At 41.4% G+C, this 23,738-nt stretch overlaps 1 protein-coding gene across 1 annotated transcript in view; it reads right to left on the bottom strand.

The window, feature by feature from the left end:
- Positions 1 to 123: 123 nt before the first annotated feature.
- The window catches only part of LOC124717037 (uncharacterized protein CG43867), a 594,156-nt gene continuing 570,541 nt past the window's right edge, over positions 124 to 23,738 (bottom strand). The window contains exons 23-26 of the mRNA XM_047243692.1: positions 23,361 to 23,640; positions 21,930 to 22,037; positions 16,932 to 17,087; positions 124 to 4,034 (exon numbers count right to left, since the gene is read on the bottom strand). Of these exons, the coding sequence (XP_047099648.1) occupies positions 3,816 to 4,034; positions 16,932 to 17,087; positions 21,930 to 22,037; positions 23,361 to 23,640 (763 nt within the window). The 3' untranslated portion in view covers positions 124 to 3,815. The remainder of the gene's footprint in view (positions 4,035 to 16,931; positions 17,088 to 21,929; positions 22,038 to 23,360; positions 23,641 to 23,738) is intronic.

Raw genomic sequence — 23,738 nt, 5'->3', positions numbered from 1 at the left:
CAGCTTTCCAATCACACAAAATCAGTTTCTCTGAAACTGAAATAGCTGGAAGGTTATGATATAAAGCCAATGAATTTCTTTAGGATAAGTTGTTACTGTGGGTAAAGTGACAGTAAAACAAAATAATAGGTAAATTTTTCATTTCCAGATTGATAGAGTAGATTACATAATATATATTTGGCATAATATTTGAACATATTCACAACATATAGTCAAAGTCACAAACACTTTATCGATTTTTTTCACAAGCAAGCACTGTACTCACTCCCACACCTCAACTTGATCATCTTACAACAGGACACAAGATTCTAAAAATAAATGTTTACACAGAACATCAGGTGGAATACATTGCAACTGGGAGTGACCTTCTTCTGAAAATATTACCTACAAGTTTTAGGCCCTAAGACTCTATTTACATACAGTTACTTTCTTATCTCTCTGGTATCTTTGCTTAAAGCTGTTTAAGGATAGTACACTGGAGCTTGAACAGTTCACAGCAGTGGCACTGAAGTAAGTAATGAACATTCTGTTTTATTTTAATTCTAATTATGAGATAAGCTACAAGCACAAATGTGCTTGTTATGTCAGCATATCTAACAAAATTTTCACCAAAAGATTGCATTGATGTCTTCAGATATATAGGGTGTTTCACAGTTCATCTTACACACTTCTAGAGTTTGCACAGGGGACTTAGCACATCAAGTTTTACACAGGAATCCATGCCCGTATGATGCTACAGAGCATCAAAGTTATAGGCTTTGATATCTGTAAATGTATGAATATACAGGGTGATTCTATGATAATGTTACAAACTTTCTAAGATGGGCACATTTATTATACATTTTTTTCTTTTTTTGGACCATACTCTGAAAGTTGCTGCCCAAACATCTTAGCAACAACACTACCTGTACATATATTCCACACTCAGAGGTATCCGAACAGTTTTCACTAATAACTTTTCATTTGTTTCTGGTACAGGGACCCTTATCTCAACTTGATACATTTATTCTTCTCCATCATCCTACAAAGTTTGTAACATCAAAACAGGATCACCATGTATATTACATATATTTACAGGCATTGGAACCTATAACTTTGACACTCTCTGGTATTATTGGCTGATGTTTACTGACTTGGGTTCTTATGTAAAACTAGATCTACTACGTCCTATATACAACCTATAGCAGTTTGTAACATGAGTTGTGAAACACCCTGCATAACTGAAAATGAATCCAAAACAATGTTGTTCTACAGTGGGAAATCAGCACCTCAACTTACTTAGTACAATTTTCCATCCTGCACCTAACAATGACTTCTGTTTCAGTGACTAGTATGACCCTCAGATGAATTATACTAATATAGCAAATTGAAAATGGCGTTTGTAATGACTAGCAATGTTTGTACATTGCAAATAATAGAGAGCAACACTGAAACATGTCATTGAGCAAAATATTGGAGTTTCTGAGGCTTCATTATTAGACTGAGTCTCTGAATCTATTTTGACTGGGCTATGTGAAATCCAAATAAATAACAGTAAAATGTATACATTTGCAAAACAAATAACAACAAAAATGGTAAGTTATATTTATATCCGTAAAGTACTCTAATATAAACTAGATGCTGCTGTTTATTACAAATATTTACCATAAAAAATACCATACATTTAACAGCAAAAAATCTCATACATAGTACATAAATGTTAGCAAAAAAGATTTCATGTAAAAACACACAGTATAAATTCAAGCACACAAACCAGTTACAGCAACAGTTGTCTTTTAATACAGATATACCTCACTATTTCAATTGGTGTTACATCACTCAAGGACTGAGTTTGGTCAGACTTCAAGACTTTTGCATTTAAATAGACAATGAAGGGAGAGGGGAGAGGAGGGGTTGATTGATGATGAGAGTATAAATCCAAAAAAATATTGGCAAAATTAAAACAATCTCCCTACAGTCACAGACATTCGCAGAAACTCAACTAGCAGTCAATTAAATCAAGGAGCTCCATGTGGAACTGTCTACCTTACAATCATGTTTTTCATTTCTCCTCTCTCTCTCTCTCTCTCTCTCTCTCTTTCTCTCCCCTCCCCCCCCTTCTCTCTCTCCCTCTCTCTCTCTCTCTCTCTCTCTGTATATCTGCCCCTGTCTCTCTCTAATAATTTCTTCATGTCCTCAGAAAGGATTCATTCATTTCAAAAGTTAAAAGTTTGGTCTTCTATGTTGTATATTTCTATTAGTTAATGACACAATTTTTCCATTTTTATTGTTAACACCATATTTTGCATTAAAAGATATCAAAAACACCTGGCAGATGAGCCTATACTTTACCTAATGGAACACACATTTCCTAAAAATTGAGAAATAACAAAATGACATCCTTCTTTTTCATGTATAAATGTTATAAATTCATAGATTCATACAAACTTACAAATAACAAAATACTTTATCACTAATCATAACTCTTAATTTTAACTGAAGTGGAGACATAATGATGTTCCCTGGTTTCTTTTGTTGCCATCATAAACCATGGATTTGGAGAAGCAGTCTCACTAACAGTACCTACAGAACAAATCATAGAAAGTAAAAAGTTAGTATGTCAATCTATTACTCAGATGACAAATATCTTAAAACACACAATTCCGAAGTTTTATTAGCACTATGTAAGAAATTTATCACATTAATATTCTACCAAAAGAGGTAATGTACACAAATACTGCTCACATAGAAATGAAGAATGGAAGCTTCTTGATGTTCAACTGCTGATAAAGGGGACTAAAACTGCACTGAAAGTTACGGAAGATCTAAACTTAATCAAAGCAAAACTTAGAAAAAAATATCTTGATGCCAGATGAATTAAACCCCCCCCCCCCCCCCTCCTCAATGTCCCCATGCCATTCTTAAGTGGTGTTGACACTTTGTAAGTAATTTATCATAATATTATTCTACGTGACAAAAGATTATGTCCACAAATATTGGGCAAATCTGCTAATATAGGAGTAGAGAAGCTTTTTGAAATTTAACTGGACATACACTGTATCACCTCAAGAGGTATTTGGGGGTGCAGCACAACACAGGTCTGCAAGTTTCTGTAGTGTTATCTTTGAGCATGGCTATTGCATCTGTTTGAAGAGACTACAAGACAAATCACAAAAAAGTTCAGTACTTTCTGAACAAAATGTTTATTTCAAGATATTTGTCTTCTGCTAGAACTTATTAGAATGAGTTCCCATTGTGGGGTTTAAAGTTGACACATTAAGATACCATAAATTAATATTAACTCAAATCTGGCTGACAAACTGTGTTATTCCTAAAGGGCACAAGCTGCTACAGGCCTCACGTAACGATTCAAAAGTTTATAGCCCCCCACTACTCTCCAAATTACACATTCTCGCTGATTACAAATACACCTTTTATGCACAATTTTAAATTTTTTTCACTCCTTTTCAGCATCACTTTTGCTACAGATTACAACCTAAGCTACCGATCTTTAGTATGACTTGCACAATAACTCGTAAAAAAGCAATAATTCAGATAAAAGCTATCTGTTGCTATACAAAAAAGCAGAGCTGTTGCTGCAATTCTGTTTGCTAACCTATTTACAAAGTCCTCTCTACTAATGCATTTGTCAGTCCGACTAACACTGTCTTGATTTCAGCTCCGGCACAGATCTCTCTCCCAGTTCCGAGTCCAAAACTACTTTAACACTACTCGAAGAAGTGGCAGACGACTCGGTGTGTCTACTGTTTCCACACGTGTGGTACACACTCCTCAGAGGGGGAACTGTGGAGTTGCGGCGCTGGCAGCGCCTACTGTCACGCGACGCCGCTGTCGAGGTGCGCCCGCTTCTTGGAGTCGGTCCTGTGCAGTCTCTCTGGCGTCTGCTGGTGGTCGGGCGTTGACTTGAGAATGTCTGGCTGCGGACCCGATCCGGATGCGGAGCCGTGCCCTCCGGTGCTGCTGCCGGCCCCTGTCGACGTCGTCACCTGCGACTGCAGCGTCGACACCGTCGCCCCGCCTGTTCCGCCGGGAGCCTGAGGTAAATGCAAGAGTTACACTCTGTTAACTGTCCACTGAATTACAGTTCTGCTAGGTGTTTAGTTTTCTAACAAGAAGTTGTCCCCAGGGATGGAATTGACTTTTTGAAACTTCCTATATGACAATCTAGGTTAGGGTACCAGGTATCACATCCTGCAGTAGTTTACCTCAGATGGCCCTCGAATGCGAATACTCAATAAAACGGTTTCAAATTTCATGTGAACCACTGGAGTCTTGAAAAAAGCACAAGTGTTATAATGATGCCATAGCCTGGTGGTTAAGTTGCCATACTGAAGGTTGTGGGTTCAAATACTGTTGGTTGTAATGTATCTTTTTTAACAAATCTTTAACAAAACAAATCACAAATGCCCAAACTTTTTGCCTTTACATATGTCTGCTTGTGTCTGTATATGTGCGGATGGATATGTGTGTGTGTGTGTGTGTGTGTGTGTGTGTGTGTGTGTGTGTGTGTGTGTGTTTGTGTGTGTGTGTGTGTGTGTGTGTGTGTGCGAGTGTATACCTGTCCCTTTTTCCCCCTAAGGTAAGTCTTTCCGCTCCCAGGATTGGAATGACTCCTTACCCTCTCCCTTAAAACCCACATCCTTTCGTCGTTCCCTCTCCTTCCCTCTTTCCTGATGAAGCAACCGTGGGTTGCGAAAGCTTGAAATTTGTGTGTGTGTTTGTGTTTGTTATTGTCTCTATCAACATACCAAATTTTTCCCATGTGGAATGTTTCCCTCTATTATATTCAAATCTGATCATTATTTTTATTCAGTTAATTGGCTCAAACATAAGTTGTTTTTGTTTTTAATCTTTCACTGTGTCACTTTAATCTTCGTATTAACTGTTTTATTTACTCTGATTTTTACTTTCATTTGGAATTTATGCCCATGTGATTTTAATTATTTTTTATGTATTTACTTTGATTTAATTACTTTCTGTTCATCGTTTTATATTTTTGTTGATGTTATTGCAATAATTATTTCTATTACTCATTTTGCTCAAATGTTGTATTATTTATGAAATCTTCTTTGTTTTAAATCTTCATCTGTGGTATTTTGTGCACGGTGCGAGAAAAATTTAAGTTTTAATTGTTTGTATGACAGTTACCATCCAAACAAATGTTCAACTTGCAATGAAAAATAAATTTTGACACTGTTGCACGGCCAATACAAATAGATAATTTTGTCTTTAACTTTTGAGCTAACAGACTGGTATTTTTTAATATTTAAATATAATCATAAATAATTAATAAAAACTGGCATTCCAGTTCGAGCTGCTGGAGGAGGCAATGGTGTGTGCATAAAGTTGCTTGTTCTGTGAATATATGTGTGTGTTTTCTTATCTGAAGAAGCCTTTGACCAAACTGCAACTCAATGTGCCATCTTTACGTTGAGTAGCAATCTATTCTTTTCCTAATTTTGTTGATATTCCAAACTGGAGTTTCCAGTGTCTGATCCAAAATAATTAAAAATACTTAAAATCACATGGGCAAAGATTCCAAATGAAAAAAAAGAATAAGAGGAAGAAATATTGAAAGCAAATTAAAAAATTAATATGATGATTACAATGATATGACAGTAATTCAATAAAAATAATGGTCACTGTAAAAGGTGTAAAAAACAAATAGACTACAGGCAACAGGGTTTGAACCCACAATCTTCAGTATATCAGCCAAATTACTTAACCACTAGGCTATGGCACCATTATAACACTGGTGCTATTTTGAAGGCTCTAGTGGATCACATGAAATTCTGAAACTATCTTTCACCAAAGGCTCACCAGGGTGAATGGCTGCAGGGTGTGATACATGAGACCATAACCCACACCTCTGTACGAACAGCTGCAAAGAGTTGAACTCACCCATGGGGACATTCCTTTGTAAAAGTTCTCCAACATTCTATTTTACATACAGTTGACACTTTTGAAAACATTCAGATGCTCTGCAGTAATGGCAATGTGGGCCACATGGTATGGACATACAACAATTCTGCTGACAATTTTTAACACCAACAAAGCACATGTTGGGAAACTTGATAAAGAAACTAATCTACTGTCTTCCCAGTAGTGTTCCTGCTGTGCCATTACCACAGCTTCACCATCAGGGCAAGCATACAGTAGAATGCTCACTCTTTGTTTTAGGGATGATCCTTATTTAACTGAGGAAGAAATGTGTTACACATCACTGCAGGGAGTATTTACTGTTTCCCAGTATATTAAATCTGTCAGTTATATTGAGAGTCAAAACGCTTCAATAGAAAACCATGATGTGAATGAGTCAAATGGGTTCACCGAGTGGTAGGTTCTAGAAGACAGGAAATGCAGACGCAGCCAAAAGTGACCAGGCCACATAAGTCAACTGATGTGTGAGCTGCACATTCTGTAACTCCCGCAAAGTCTACATGGTGCCTTTTCAGACAGTTTGGTCTCTTTGTATGTAGTGGCTGTGTGATTAAAGATGCATCTGTAAAGAACTGATTTGGTTCACAAGTTGATATCTGAGAACAACTGAAAGGAAGTCGCTTTCTACCAGTAGTTAATGTCAACTGTAACACCAGAGGGGAAAAAATGTGGTAACAGGTTCTGGTCTCACAAGGCACATTTACCCACTGATGACCATGTGGATGCAGAGAATTCACAGATTTGGACAGTGCAAAATCCACAACTTCTACATGAATCCCTTCTGTAAGCTCCAAAAATGGGAGTTTCATGTAGAATGACAATTAAATAATTGCATTCTTTCAGGGTAGTTTGAACAGTGAGGACTGCAATTAGTAAGCACTATAGGAATAATAGCTATAATACATGAGGTTTCAGCAGGACAGTACTAAGACATACACAACCAACTAAACCTCAGATTTCTAACAGTGTTTACATAGAAAACTTATCTCCTGATATACCCACACCTCACCTTTTCTGGGGATATGTTAAGGATGCTGCTTATAAAAGTCAGCCTTGCACTACTCCCAAATTGCTGAAATAAACTGGAGGATGTTTTGCTTCAGTTCGTTGAAAAGTGTAAGAATGTGTGCATAAGAACATGCACTGTCGTATTCAGTTATGTGACTCACGTAATAGAGTCCACATTCAATTACTTCCATTCTGATAATTTTGCCACAAGCCTCTGTCTACAGTGTCTGCAACAGAACCAGGGGCATTGCAAACAAGGATATGAGTACAACAGTGCAGAAACTTTCAATCTTTTAGCTTCTCCCCTCAAAATAAATTTGTAGCTGAATTGATAATTTCTTGGTAGAAGGCATGTAACACATTATCTAGGACTGAAAGTCATCAACAGAAGTGGAAATAACTTCAGGCATACACCAAGAAAATGTATTGGGACCCTTGCTGTTCATGTTGTATACTAATGGACTGGCAAACAACATTAATAGTAACCACAAACTTGTTATGTTTAATGCAGTTATTTATAATGAACTACTATCTCAAAAAACTGCACAATTATTCAGTAAGATCTTGATAAGATTTCAAAGGAATGCAAAGACTGTAAACTGTTACAGCTGTGAGCAACCAGGAAGCAGCGCACAGCAGATAGTGGAGACGCAAAGCCACCAGGCGGGGGAGTCACTGGAGGTATCGCTAACAATGAACAAACAGGACAGATGAACAAGTAGGGGATGACAGACACTACGATTGACCAAGACACCACATGAGGCAAGCAAGCAAGAACTGAGGTGATAAACACGGTGAGACTGTTGTTGTTGTTAACACTCCTAACAACAACAGTATGTATCTCGACATGCAGAACTGGAATGCAGCATGGCCAAGATGCACACACATACACTACGGCGAGCACTAGTCCGCCGGGGTAACACTGCACGGCCACCTAGGTACACGAGTGTGGGAAATGCGATTGGCTGCCGGCTTCACATGGTACAGAGTGTGGCACACTCGCACAGCGAAGCTCGCTGCACAACACACAGAACTGGAATGCACTACGGCTGAGCTGCACACACCAGACTGCCGGGGTAGCACCACGTGGCTGCCTAAATACGTGACCGCAGGAAACGTGATTGGCCCTGGACTTCATGTGGTACAGAGGGTGGCACACTCGCACGGCGAAGCTCACAGTGCAGGTGCACCGGAGCACAGAGACCCCTAGTGGGTATCCAGGTCCATACCCTCCAGCACGCATTCAACTTCCGCACCTTCCGACACCAGATCCCACTTCCCCAGAACCTCTGCGTAGCGGTGGAAACGCCCCAGACAGTGGCATTGTGGGTGGAGGGAGGGAACAGAGGGAGACCCCTGTGTTGTCGACTGCCCTTGGCTGGTTGGGAGGGCAGTCCGTGGAATCCATTGGCCAGAGGAATGGGTTGAGCCTGGAAGAACTGTGGCTGAGCATCTGGCTAGAGAGCGATGGAATTCCTGGAATTCTGAAGCACACTCTAAGTCAGGAAGGCAGGGCATTGTATGGCGTCTATGATCCTTGTGGATGCGGGAAGGAGTGCCGACGTGACTGTGGGGAGCCATTGGCCATTGGCAGTGGGGCCAACTTGAGGTTGAGGGCCTCGTGCGTGCACACCAGAAGAAGGGGGGGGGGGGGGGGGGGAGGGAGGGGGATGGGTGCCATGAAGGGGTATGAAACTGGAGTTGGTTATGGTGGCAGCATCAAGCCCCTTCTGTGTCTATACTAATGACACATGCTGCCCATGGGTCACGGCTAACGGCTACTGTGGCGGGAGACCAAGCAACCTTGCCCCCTTACAAGCAGGTCCACCGGCCATCCCTGGGATGTAGTGCTGAGAGGGTCAAAAGCAGGGCTCAGAAGGTGACAGTATTAGCAGACGGAGCAGGGTCTGTGCTTGCCGCCCATGGAGGAGTTCGGCCAGACTATGATCATCAATCAGCGTGGTGTGATAAGAGCTCAGGAATAATGTAAGGGCTGATGTAGTGGCAGAGGATTTGATCGCTTTTGTCAGCTGTTGTTTAAATGTCCTAACCAGTTATTCAGTTGTACTATTTGAGGATGGATGGAACGGAGGGGTGTGGATGTGTTTGATACCGTTGGCCTCACAGAATGCACGGAAGGTGGCTGTCGTGAGTTGGGGGCCATTATAGAAGACCGAGGTATGAGGCAGGCCTTTGAAGTCGAGAACCTGAGCCGAGGCCGTGAGTGTGGCATCAGTCGTGGTGGATGCCATGCACACCACATATGGGTATCTGGAGTATGTATCCACAATGAGTAACCACATCGACCCCGAGAACGGGCCCCAAAAATTGAGATAGATGCAGTCCCAGGGCCAGCAATGGGTGAGCCAGGGCTCAGATGATTGCCAAGGGCTTGCCGGGTGATACGCACACACCGTGCACCCATGGACCAAGTGTTCGATGCCACCATCAATGCTGAGCCAATACACATGATGGCGAGCCAATGACTTTATATGGGACATCCCCCAGAGTAGCAAGCATAGGATGCTGTGACGCAAATAGGGTGGGATGATCACCCAATGGGTGTCAGCCTCCGTGGCCAACAGAAGGACACCCGTCACAACTGAGAGCCTTTGTAAGATGTTCTGCCAGGGGCTGGATTCAGTTTTCAACCAATGAGTCAGATAGGTGGGCCACCCATGGGTCACATAGTGGAGAACCTGCCACAAAATGGGGTGGCAGAGGTGACCTGTGCAGCATGATGGGAAATCTGTCCAGTGTATCTTGGTGGGCCAAATCAATGTGAAAGCAGAGGACTCCCTGCTGGTAAAACTTAGGATCAGGGCCCAAGGGGAGAAATGACAAGGTATCTGCTTTGGAGTGTGGAGACGTGGGAAATTTGGAAATCTGTGGTAAGTTCCTATGGGATCAAACTGCTGAGGTCTTTGGTCCCTAGGCTTACACACTACTTTAACTTATGTTAAGGACAACACACACACCCATGCCCAAGGAAGGCCTTGAACCTCTGACAGGGGGGAGCTGCACGACCATGGCACGGTGTCTGAGACTGCACGGCTATCCGGCAAGGCTGAGAGATGGGCTTATATCAGAAAACATAAGTCTAATTGCATAAGAACAGCTCCCAGCACTGCAGATGCTTGAGCAGTTCGCTCTGGGAGGTGTGTGTCTGTGAGCCAAATAGGTTAACCAAAGGCTAGTGATCAGTGAGGAGAGCGAACTTTGTGTCAAAGAGATAGATGTGAAACTTTTGAATGGCAAACACAATTGCCACAGCCTCTTTCTCAATCTGAGAATAAATAGTTCCTCTGTGCTGGGGATAGCATATTGGACACATACGCAATGTGCTGTTCTGAGCCATCCTCATTCCTGTGAGCCCCGACTACCCCAATACCATAGGCCAAAGCATCGGCCTCCACAACCAAGGGGCGAAGGGGCAGTCTGGAAAGAAGGGAGTCAGGCAAGGGGCAAATTTGAGCATAGTTTTCAAGCAGAGAAAAACTTGATCACAGGCAGGAGTCTAGTTGAAAGGCACCCCTTTGCGATGCAAGAGATTGAAGGGCTGTGCAACATCAGTAGCCTGGGGTAAAGATTTAAGTAGTAGTTAACCTTGCACAAAAATAAACTGGAGGTCAGATAAACCCTTGGGGAGTTGAAGGCCACGACATTGCGATCCGATGGATGAATGCTGTCTTTACTGAGCCAGTGTTCAGAGTATTCTTCCAGTTGAAAGAAACTACACTTTTCCAGCGGACAGCATAAGCCTGTGGCCTGCAGGGCATGAAATAAGGTACTGAGGTTGTGCAAATGCTTGTGACATGTATGACCAGTGACCACGATGTCATTGAGGTAATTGACACAAGCCAGGATGGGCTGAGTGAGCTGCTCCAGGTACCTTTGGAAAATGGTCAGCACCAAGGAAATACCAAATGGAAGGTGCTTGTGTTTATATAATCCAAAAGGCATGTTGGTGACAACGATGTTCTGGAATTCCTCGTCTAAGGGTAATTGGTGGTAGGCCTCCGCAAGGTCGATCTTAGGGAAGTACTTGCCACACCCAAGTTTGGCGAGAAGGTCTTCCTGCCGGGGAATGGGATAAGTTTCAACCAGACACTGTGCATTGATTGTAACACTGAAATCCCCACACAGGTAAAGGGAGCTATTGCATTTCCTGATCACCACTAACGGCGTTGCCCAAGCACTCGCTTTCACAGGTTCGATGATGCAAGCAGCCTGCAGTCAATCGAACTCTTGCTTGACTGCTGGACATAAGGCCAGAAGAATGGGTTAAGGAGCCTGGAAGAACTGTGGCTGAGCATCTGGTCAGAGAGCAATGGGCTCCTGGAATTCTGAAGCACACCCTAAGTCAGACTGAAGTAGAGAGGCATAGGTCAAGCATAGATCATCGAGGTCCTGGAACAGGATGGCAGTGGAAATGACCTTAACTTTGTCAGAAATCAAAAAGCCAAACAGTGTGAAAGCATCAACTCCAAAAATGTTCGAAGCTGAGGGATGGTCAGCCACCTGTGGGGTCAGGAGACAGGGAATGTGGTTGTAGGTGGCTGAGACCAAGAACTGCCCACGGAGGCTGAAAGAACCATCAACATATGTAAACAATCTCCAAGAGGTGGGAGGAAGCTCCGAGGAACCCACCCGTGTATACATCGCCAGAGACAGTTGCCCCCATGTTGACCTGGAAATGAACGTCTACGTTAAAAATGCATCACTGGGGTATCCGCATCAATGGGGCATCCAGTGGGATGACTGATTGCAGCGTGTGCACAATATACTGATGTCCTGTGGATGAGGGGCTGGAGCTGGTTGAGCAGCTGCAACTGACAGATCGGACATGGCCATCTTTCTGACAGAGTGTGCATGTCTTCCAGCAATGGGGACAGTCTGTGCAAGAGTGGGTGAAAAAGCACTGCAGGCAAGACAGAAGTGAGCAACGTGAGAGCTGACAAGGGGCGACCAGCGGCTCTGAAGCCAGAGCGGTGTCGGACAAGGAGGAGTCTCAACGATGTTGCTCTCTGTGGGCTGTACGACACTGACAGTGTGAGGGAGACGCTTGTAGGGAGGACTCTACTGCTGCCACCTGGGGCCTCGTCATGAGATGCTTGTTCACTGCTTGGGTGATGTCTTCCAGCAAGAGGTTATCAAGTTTCAATGCAGCCGTGCAGACCCCCCGATCGGGTGACACTTGAATGACAACATTGCGAATCAAGGATCTGCATATTACATTTTGCAATGCTGATTGGTGCATTTGCAGCTGAGACCCTGCGAGCACGTGACCCAAGAACAGTATGACTGACTGGGCCGTTTATGGTACTGGTGGAACTCAAGCTGAGACACAATGACATGGTATTTCTGGGAATAGTAGTTAGACAGCAGCACACATATCTTGTTAAAGGAGAGAGCCATGGGGTCTGACAACAATGCCAACTAGCGGAGCAGAAAGAATGTGTCGGGGGATGCCCAGGACAAGAACAAAGACTGCTGTAGGGAGTAATCTGTGACCTGAAACACTGTGAAATGTTGTTTCATATGATGCCAGTATGTTTTCCAGTCTTCTTTAAAGTTATTAAAGGGTGGAAACAATGGCGGACTTGGGGAAGCATCAGAAACCGAGACACCCAGGGGCTGGTGTGGTAGGGTGTCCCGTGCCGTGAATTTGTGCGTCAGCAACTGCAAGGATTGCTGTAAGACATCTAACTGGCACTGCTGCTGCTGCATGAGCTTCTGCTGTTGTTCCAGGAGACAGACAAACGTAGCCTCCATGCTACTGAACCTTTCACCTCGTCGCCACTGTTAAAGCCACGAGTGATTGGTGAGCGATGCATGGCAGAGAATGGAGATGCAAAGCCGACAGGCAGGGGAGCTCCTGGAGGTATTACTAACAATGAACAAACAGGATGGGCAAACAAGTAGGGGATGGCAGACACTACGACCGAAATGCAGGGACACTCCAAACAACAACAGTATGTATCTCAACACACGGAACTGGAACACAGTATGGCCAAGACGCACACGCGTACTACGGCGAGTACCAGACTGACGGGGTAACGGCACACAGCCACTTAAATATATGACCGCGGAAAATGCATTGGCCCTGTACTTCAAGTGGTACGGAGAGTGGCGCACTCATATGGCGAAGCTCAAGGTGCAGGCACACACCAGAACACAGAGACCCTACTATGCATCCAGGTCCATACCTTCTGGCGCACATTCAACTTCCGCACCTTCTGACACCAGATACACTAGCATTAAATGTTCAAAAATGTAAAACTGTACACTTCTTGAAAATAGGAACAATAATACACTATCACCGCAATATTTATGAGTCGGAATTGGAATCACATAATTCAAACAAATACCTGTGTCCAACAATTTGGAAGGATATAAAATGGTATGATCACATAGACTCAGTCACAGAAATAGCATGTGGCAGGCTATGGTTTATTAGTAAGATACCAGGAAAAGACAGTCAATAAAAGATACTGCTTACATAATACACATGAGACCCATCCTAGAACATTGCTCAAAAGTGCGAGACCCGTAACATAGAGTACTAACAGAGAATAATGAATTTACACAAAGATGGGTGCATTAACTTGTTACAGGTTAATCTGACACATGGGAGAATGTCACAAATATGTTGAAAAAGACCAAATATCCCATGCACCCTGTTTACAAAGTGGTAAAACCATTATTAAGGGACCAGTCTGGGAATATATTACAGCAACCTAAGTCTCATTCCCACAGGGACTAAAAAAATAAAATGAGACCAGAAAATTCCTGACAGATTAAAACTGTGCACCAAACTGCAACTCAAACCTGGGATTTTTGCCTTTAGCAGGCAAGTATATCTAGCAACTGAGCCATCCAGACATGACACACACAGTTCTACCACCTTCAGTACTCCACCTCCTACCCCCCACCTACAGCAGTTCGCCTGCATACCTAGCAGAAACAACACCCCCAGAGGAAAGGACATTGTGAGGAAATGATTGAACCATAAACAAGGTGGTTCTTTATAGACAAATCTTTCACTCTACACAGGAGTGTGGACTGTTCCGAAACTTACTGGCAGATTAATACTGTGTGCCAGACCAGACAGGCAAAGGTTCTGAGTTCAAAGTCCAACCTGGCACACATTTTTGATCTGTCAGAACGTTCCAAGTTGGTTAGTTTCACATTCCGCGGATCATTTGCACGATAAATTGTAATGATATAGAATGACATGTTTTACATGCACATCACAATTTATTTCGTGGTCATTTACAAGTGGGATCTTTATTTACTTTAACATACAAAGGTTAGTTAGTAATTCCAACCCATATGTTTTACACATTACAATAATAGAAATTCCTTTGTAGAACAGGGCGAGTTGTCAAGGAAAAACCTTTTCAGCTTGCTATAAGATTTTACTCTGCTGTGGGTCACACATTTTATATCATTGGGTAAATGGTCAAAAATTTTGGTTGCAAGCGTTGTACATCCCTTTTTGTGCTAAAGACAACCTTAATGTGGCATAATGAATGTCATTTTTGGGATTCTGTACCTCCACTGGTAAAACTGGATCACTTTGTTGCCTATCTGTCTCTCTGTCTGTCTGCACAACTGTCAAGACCCCTTTTCCCACAGAACGGGTAGAGGTATCAAGTTGAAATTTACATCATACGTTTTGATGCTCGCTAATCACTCATCGTAATCTGTAGGTACTTCTCATTGACCTAGAATCATAAAATTTTGCAAGTAGCAAAGTTTAACAGCACAGTTACAGGAAAGAATCTGAAAACTGTTAATTTGTAATTATATCGCATAATTTTTTTGCCATTTGTTGTCCCTCTGTTGACCATCAGTTAATACCACTTTTTCAGAGAAACAGGTAGAATATCAACTTGAAATTTACATCACCCACTAAGATCTATGGTCCCTTGGTGGTGTAAATAATTTAACCTTTAAGTCAATGTGATCTAATGATACAGCCTTATATGTCACATATTATAATATAAACTCACTCATAAAAACCTACAAATGAACTGTCAAAAAACATGTTGGGCCTGGTGGTAGCGGTAAAGTGCTCACCTGGAAACTTGAGAGATTGGGGGATAGAACCTCAGTTGAACCACAGATTATTCAGTCTTCATTTTAAGCTAGCCTTCACCTCTGAATGAAGTGAGGAGTTGCCAGAAACAACATGTGGTTCAGATTCCACATGAAACTGTAGGCCCCTTTCTCCAGTTGAATGACTGTGGTAGGTTAGGGATACGCAACACACTGAAGTGGCGTCAAACAGAGCCAATTATTATTATCTATACATGAGGGAGGATTGGAAAGTAATGCACAATAATTCTTTCCCTCTGGTACTGCAGCTGCTACGTTGAAATTTCACGACAATATAGTTTGAAATTGGCACTACACAAGGTATTTTGTTTTCATCTGCACCTCTTGTGATGGAAGCCTGAACTATGAAACAAACATGGAATGCATGCTACTGTAGCCAATTTGTGAAGAGCAATGAAACGTAGTTCAATATTTGTGAGCCAAAGGGCATAAACTGAATGAAATTCACAGGGGCATGTATGGAGATGACTTGTATGGACCATAGCAGTATTTGCCAGTGCTGTGCATTTTTCCAAGAGGACCACCTGAATCTTAGTGATAACAGCTGCAACCCCACAGAATGTCAAAGCCACTGAAGCAATAATTTTGAATAGCCAGAAAGTACAATTGCGAATCTTATTGCAACAATTCAACATTTGCTATGGTGCAGTGACATGCTGAAATTTCATAAAGTTGGTGCTCACTGGATGCCTAAGAACCTGACAGACAATCGCAAGGACCAGTGAATAATGACAAACTAGGGTCACTTAATGCGTTACGCTGCAGAAGGGCAGAACTTCCTGATGAGACGGGGGTGCACCACTAAATGCTTGAAACCAAGCTGGCCTCTATAGTGTGCAAACACGCTGGTTTCCCAGTATGAAAAAAATCAAAGTGACTGAGTCTGCTAGGAAAGTGGTTGTGACAGTGTTCTGCGAAACGCATGGTGTGTTATTGGTGGACTTCATAGAACCTGGGACCACTGTGAATGCTGCAGCCTACATTAAAACTTTGGTTAAGTTACATTGTGCCTTTCGTGATGAATACTACGGCATTAATGCTGACGATGTCAAACTCCTTCACGACAGTGCTCACGTCTGTCTGAGGGAAAATTGCCAAATTTGTGTGGGAGGTGCTCCAGCATACACCATACTGTCTGGACCCTGCACCATTGGACCTTCACCTGTTTGGTCCCATGAAGAAATTCCAGGTCGGCCAATGCTTTGCGACAGATGCAAAAGTGAATTCAGCATTCTGCAGACAGCAATACTCCAACCAAATAGACTTCTACAAATATACTGAAACTGGTACAATGATGGAAGGTGTTCTGAGAATGTTGGTGACTATGTAGGAAAGTAGGTAAAAGATTTAACTTTTTTTTTACCTATTAAACTTTTTGGCGTGTTACTCTCCAATCTTCCTCATACATAATTAAGTTTATACAGAACCCTCAGAGAGTGAACCCAACTCACACTTGTCCAGTTTTTTCTTCTAGTGTCATAATTATGTACATCATTGTTCTTTGAACTGCAGTGGATAATTTGCAACAAACTTCATGTGGGAAGAAACATACAGTGAATCAGTAGTCAAAATGTGTAACTCCTCAAAACAAATGTCTGCAAGGTGATCATGGGTGAGCACCACATATTATTCTTACAGCACACACTCTGCTGCAGAGTGAAAAACCAATTTAGAAATATTAGACTTATTACTACATACACAGAGGCACGTCAACAGTTATTCTTCTTGCAGATGACCCAAAAATCGAACTGGAAGGAGTCCGAAATGCCATACTGTGCAAAGCGCCCTCCACCACGTGCTTCACAACATTCTGCAGAGTACGGACACAGACAAAGAATGCAGACAGCCATGGGACTCACCGGTGGAGCTGCCTGAGACTGCTGCTGCGTGGCTCCACGGCCGCGGACGGAGCGGTGGGAGCCATTGCGGGTGAGTGTCCCCATCTGAGGCGTGCCAGGCAGCGTGTGACCCATGGCATTCATGTAGTCAGCGATCAGCAGTGTCAGCTCCAGGATCTGCAACAGGTTCCACGGAGTGAAGCCAAATGAACTGAATCATAGTGCCACAGCTATGAACAGAACTCTGTCTCGTACAATTTGTGTGTGAATCCAGGCTCGACTGGCAAACTTTCAAAGAATGTGCAGAAAGTTTTGATATAATGAAGCCTCATTTTTGTAATCGGTTTGTTATTTAAACTTCAACTTGTCTATGTTACAGGGAAATGGATGAATTCCACAATTCTCCTATGAATTTTATAAACACAGTGTGCTGCTTCAGTTTCATTTTTAACCCCTTAACATGAAACCCGAGTTATCTCATTTTTATTATTTTGACAGAAATGTAAAATTGCAGTAAGAGAACATCTGGTATGACATTTGTAGCCTATCTGTCATGTTTTGGTTGAGGTGGTTGCCACTAAATATTGTCTTTACTATGTGCTGCTTTGGATACTTGGCATGTATTGTTATTTAGGCAATAGTTTCAAAAAAGGATTATTATAGTGATCCTGAGTTTGACATTTAATTAGTATCTCAGATAGTGAAGAAGAATGTGATGTTAATACATTAGAGACTGAAAGTGATGACAGCTCATCAGCTGAGCGACAAGTGCTCATCAGTTGCATGAGGTAAATACATCCACTGTGCTCCAGCCAGCTCCCCCAAGATTTATGTTCACAGGAAACCATTTTGAAATAAATGATTAGACTTCAAAGCTACACAGAAACTAAAAAATTACGTCATGTTCCAGGATATTTTTGTCAAAGTCCACTGCACGAGTGTACTTAGGATTTTATTATTGGTGATTTTCAAAATTTTGGAACTCATTATTTTGAGCTTTAAAAGCCATCTCTATATGTCTATGTGAAATTTTTTCTGCTATCAAGCATTTTATATGCTACTGCTGTTGTCATAGTACGAAACAAAATAATACATATTACAATAATATAATATGATAACAAAGATAACAGTTAAAGCACACAGATTTACACACAAACATACAAGGAGTATAAGTTAAAATGCGAGGTCTTCTTTTGCACTATCGACATAGTCCTAGGTTTTTAATGAGTTAATGTGTGCTGATGGCAGTGCACATAACTTCAATTACAGGCAGCTGTTACGATTCTTGATTACACTGATAAAGAGCTGGTCAGTCATTTCTTTGTGACGTGTATTATGACCACCTTAAATTTGGTTTTCTTTTGTGTAGAGCAGGCAACAAGACTGCCAGGATGTTCAGTTTCTTGAACAGTGGCTTACAGGATACATTATTTTTTAAAACACCTCCTTCTTCTGCTAAATAAAAGAACTTTTTGCCCCAAAACAGTGTTGCAGTACATCATTTGGCTGTGCCAGAATGCATAATATGCATAATACAAACTAAACAATATACTTGCACTCACTCATACTTTAAGTTTGTGTAATAAGTATATGGATTTCATCATCAGGAAAAACAAAACTAGAAACGAAACTAGCAGTATACAGGTCAGAGTGTAAAATGTTAGGTCCCTTAATTGGACAAATAGGTTAGAAAATTTAAAAAGAGAAATAGTTAGGTTGATATTAAATGTTGAGGGGGTTATTGAAGGTTGTTGGCAGGAGGAACAGGGCTTTTGGTCAGGTGAGTACTGGGTAATAAACACAAAATCAAATACGGGTAATGCATGAGTTGGTTTAATAACAAATAAGAAAATAGGAATGTGAGTAAGCTACTATGAACAAGACTGTGAATCCATTATCATAGACAAGACAGACATAAAGCCAACACCAACCACAGTAGTACACGTTTATATGCCAACTAGTTCCACAGATGATTAATAGAATGAAAGAATGTATGATGCGGTAAAAGAAATTATTGAGATAGTTAAGGGAGAGGTCAATTTAATTGTGAGAGGGGACTGTAAGTCAGTAGTAGGAAGAGTAAGAAAAGGAAAAATAATAGGTGAATATGGACTGAGAGAAAGGAATGATAGAGAAAGCTGCCTGGTAGAATTTTTCATAGAACATATTTTAATCATTGCTGACACTTGGTTTAAGAATCATGAAAGAAGGTTGCATACCTTGAAGAGAGCTGGAGGAACTGGAAGGTTTCAGATTGATTATATAATGTGAGGTGTTTCCAGAGGTAGAAGTGGACTCTGATCACAATTTATTGATTATGAACTGTAGATTAAAAACTAAAGAAACTGCAAAAAGGTAGGAAGTTCAGAAAATGGGACCTGGATAATTTGAAAGAACCAGACATGTTGAGGATTACAGAGGGAGCATTAGGCAATGATAGACCCAAACAGGGGAGAGGATTACAGTAGAAGATGAATTGTTAGCTTTGTGAGATGAAAGAGTGAAGGCAGTAGAGGAACAAATAGATAAAAAGACAAGCCCTAGTAGAATTCCTTGGCTAACACAGGAGGTATTGAATTTAACTGATGAAAGGAGAAAATATAAAAATGTAGCACATGAAGCAGGTGGAAGGAAAAACAAATGTCTAAAAAATGAGATTGACAGGAAGTACAAAACAGCTCAGCAGGAATGGCTAGAGGACAAATGTAAGGATAGAGAAACATATGTAATAAGGGGCAAGATGGATACCACCCATAGGGAAATTAAAGAGACATTTCAAGAAAAGAAAAGTGACTGTATGAATATCAAGACCTCAGATGGGAAACCAGTCGTAAACAAAGAAGGGGTAGCCAAAAGATGGAAGGAGTATACAGAGGGTCTTTGACAGAGCACTGAAATACCCAAGTTGAAACAAGGCCCCAGAAGGAGATGAATTCCATCAGAGCTATGGCAAACCTTGGGAGAGCCATCCATGACAAAAGAGGTGTGCAAGATGTATGTGACAGACAAAATACCCTCAGACTTCAAGAAAAATGTAATAATTCCAATTCCAAAGAAAACAAGTGCTGACAGATGTGAATGTCACCAAACTATCAGTTTCATAACCCATGGTTTCAAAATACTAACAAGAATTCTTAATAGAAGAAAGGAAAAACTGGTAGGAGCTGACCTTATGAAAGACCAGTTTGGATCCCAGAGAAATGTAGAAATATGTGACGCAATGCTGACACTATGACTTAGAAGCTAGGCTAAGGAAAGGCAACTCTACATTTATAGCTTTTGTAGATTTGGAGAGAGCTTCTGGCAGTGGTGACAAAAGTACACACTTTGAAATTGTGAAGGTACCAGGGGTAAACTACAGGGAGTGAAAGGTTATTTACAACTTGTACAGAAACCAGATGACAGTTATAAGAATCAAGTGGCATGAAGGGGAAGCACTGCTTGAGAAGGGTCTGAAACAGGATTGTGGCATATCCCTGATGTTATTCAATCAGTACGCTGAGCAAGCAGTAAGGGAAACCAAAGAACAATTTGGAGAAAGAAGTAAAGTTTAGGGAAACAAAATAAAAATTTTGAGATTTGCTGATGGCATTGTTATTTTGTCAGAGGCAGCAATATATTTGGAAGGACAACTGAACAGAATGGATAGTGTCTTTAAAGGAGGACAATAATTAGCTATGGCAGGAACAGAAAAGTGGCTTTTGAAATGTTGTGCTACAGAAGAAAGATTAGATGGGCAGATCATGTAACCAATGAGGAGGTACTGAAGAGAACTGGGAAGAAAAGAAATTAATGAATCAACTTGACTAAAAGAAGGGACTGGCTGATAGCACACACTCTGAGACATCAAGGGATCAGCAATACAATACTGGAGGGAAGTGTGGGGGGTAAAAGTTGAAAAAGGAGACCAAGAGATGAATACAGTAAGGAGATTCAGAAGGATGTAGGCTGCAATAGTTATTCAGAGATGAAGAGACTTGCACAGGATAGAGTAGCATGGAAAGCTGCATCAAATCAGTTTTCAGACAGGGGACCACAACACAATCAACAGCAACAACTATATGACAGTGGATAATTTAATATATTTAGGATATGTGTGGTCGATCCATGTTAATTTAGGATTCAAGTGTAAATGCAGCAGATTAATGAGTATACAATCAATGTTAGAATTACATAAACTACAGATTATATTTTCACATTTATTATGATTTACAGCTAATTCTTCATATTTGAAGCACGTATTGGACATTCTAAGTCTATCTTTCCTCTGTCCCTTTACATCATTTCCAGTTGCAATGAATGTGGTACCATCAGCATAAAGACCAGATTTTTATAACAAGATACTACACAGTCATTCACATAAATTACAAACAGTAAGGGTCTGAGCACAGAAAATTCAGTAGACCTTTGGAATCCAGAACTCTAATAGTGCCTTCTGCTTCCTACTGCCAAGGTAAGATTCTGTTACTTAGACTATCACAGTGTATATATTAGAATCTGATGACTCACCTAGTTAAATGCATTGCTGAGAACAACTAGTAGGGCATCAATTCCCTAGACCATATATTTGTCCACAACCATTGAGCTGGTCAATTTTTATGGAGCATGTCATGGTGAAGGACACAGTTCCAAGTCAAAAAACAGTAACACAACATGACAAACAGTTCATTAATATTGTTAACATTCTCAGTTTTCCTGTACCAAATTAGTACTGCAACTCAAATATCAGATTTATTGCCACTTTTGTCATTATGATAGTACAGTTAGAGCTGCTATCAAGTAGCCATAGTCCATAAAACTTTATTGTTCCTAACATTTCATCCATAGGTGATCTGAACAGAGAGATCTCTAGTAAAGGCTGTGTCATTTTTTTTCCTACTGTTATAAGATAATCATCCGTACAAAGACTGACAAGGCCAATTTCAATGACTCTTAAAAATTAAATCAAACTGCTCTTCACAGACACTTCACAGAGTTAAGAAACAGAAGTAATTCACTTGCAGAATTAGTATATGTTACCTTTGGTTTGCTAAGAGCAAAAAGCATCTTTTGAGAAGCTCCCCCTCCAGATTCGTCAGAGCCGACGACAAGCATGAAGTCGTCCTGGCAGCCTCCAAACGTGACAACCTAACAACATTTAATTCATGATTATGATAACAGCACACTCATTTTAACCAATTTATTCAAAAAAATCACAAAGAAAGCTCTAGCAGGGAAATTTCTGCGACTGTTCTGCCATGACTTGTCAACCCTATTAGCAGATAATCACATATTTCTATTTTTTACACAAGTTGGAGAAATACAGTTGATTGTTTAGCTGCCTACTGATAGTACTTGGTAAGCATTGGCTAGAGTCTTGTCTCATAAATTATAGTTTCCTCAAGTGAATTTTCATTTAGATGCTAACAACAATACTGAATTCAGAAGAGGAGGATCTAGTTCAAATTCTGAAAGTGACTGGGACATAAAAAATGAAGGGTTGATGGGGGTAATGTTAGGAAGCAGGAAATAGAAAGGATAAAATGTATAGGCAATGCCCACAAGAAAGAATCAGCCAGTCTGTGGATCAAGAGAGATTCAACGTTTCAGAATCAACGTTTGTGCAATTTTATTTTTTTTACTCTTCCCTGCCCTTCACATTCCTTTTCCCTTGATGAAAGTTTATTAAGTTCAGCAGCCAGACAGTCAACTGTTTACATGCATCATTAATGTAAAATATTGCTATTATTAATCTTTAACTTCTATATTTGACACATTGTTACAAACAGACAGAACAGTTCTCCAGTTTTTACCTTCTGGAGACAAATTCCAGCACTGCAGATAAATATATTTAATAGTGAAAAATAATTCTTTGTTATTCTTCCTTTATCAGCAATGAAAGATATAAAGGTTGGTGGAATGTTAATAGTGAGTGGCAAGTGGATTTTCCAACTTCCTATCTGATGTCTACCAGCAACATGTAATAAGACTTTTGCTTGTGCTCAAGAGTAAAACCCCATCCTGGACCATAGTCTATATGGAAATCACTTCCCTTTCTGGCACTGTAGCTGTGAATTTCACAATTCATCCTAAATAGTCCACTCTAATAACTGACCGCAAATACCATCCCCCCCCCCCCCCCTCTCTCTCTCTCTCTCTCTCTCTCTCTCCCCCCCCCCTCCCTCCCCAACCCCCTCTGTGCACGTGCACATGTGTGTGTGTGTGTGTGTGTGTGTGTGTGTGTGTGTGTGTGTGTGTGTGTGTGGGTGGGTGGGTAGGTGGGTGGGTGGGTAGGTGGGTGGGTGGGTGGGTGTGTCAGAGAGAGAGAGAGAGAGAGTTTCACTAAGTGATACGATATTGTCAGTGTAAACTAAAATCCCTCAAGCAAATCGTAACCTCATTAAAAGCATTATTCTTGTCAACCAGCTCACACATTTGACACTGTAGGAAGGTACGGGACAGTCAGCTAACCTGAGCATATGGGTACTTGACGAGGGGTGACATTGTGCTCAGCTCGAGCAGCGATACACCGTCCTCGGCCGCAGCTATCCACAGGGGAGCACCCACTTCTGGCATGGCGGCAGTCGTGGACTCTGGGGGCAGCGGCACAGGTGCGCGCAGTCGCGCCTGGAACAGCGACGCCCCGAACAGCGACCACTTGCGAGTGCACGTCAGGTAGATCCGCACGCAGTCGAGCACCGTGCGTCCACGCAGTGACGACCACTTCTCCGCCAGCACGTCTTGCAGCTCCCTGCAATCCCAGAGAGTCCTGTAGTAAAATCTTCTTCATCACAATGTGCTTCAGAGTAAAAGTTACAGTGTTTATAATTGTACCGTTATTTGTTCTCT

The sequence above is a fragment of the Schistocerca piceifrons genome, chromosome 9 (assembly GCF_021461385.2).
Source record: "Schistocerca piceifrons isolate TAMUIC-IGC-003096 chromosome 9, iqSchPice1.1, whole genome shotgun sequence".
In the NCBI taxonomy this organism is placed as follows: domain Eukaryota; kingdom Metazoa; phylum Arthropoda; class Insecta; order Orthoptera; family Acrididae; genus Schistocerca; species Schistocerca piceifrons.
This window is presented reverse-complemented; position numbering and strand designations above follow the sequence as displayed.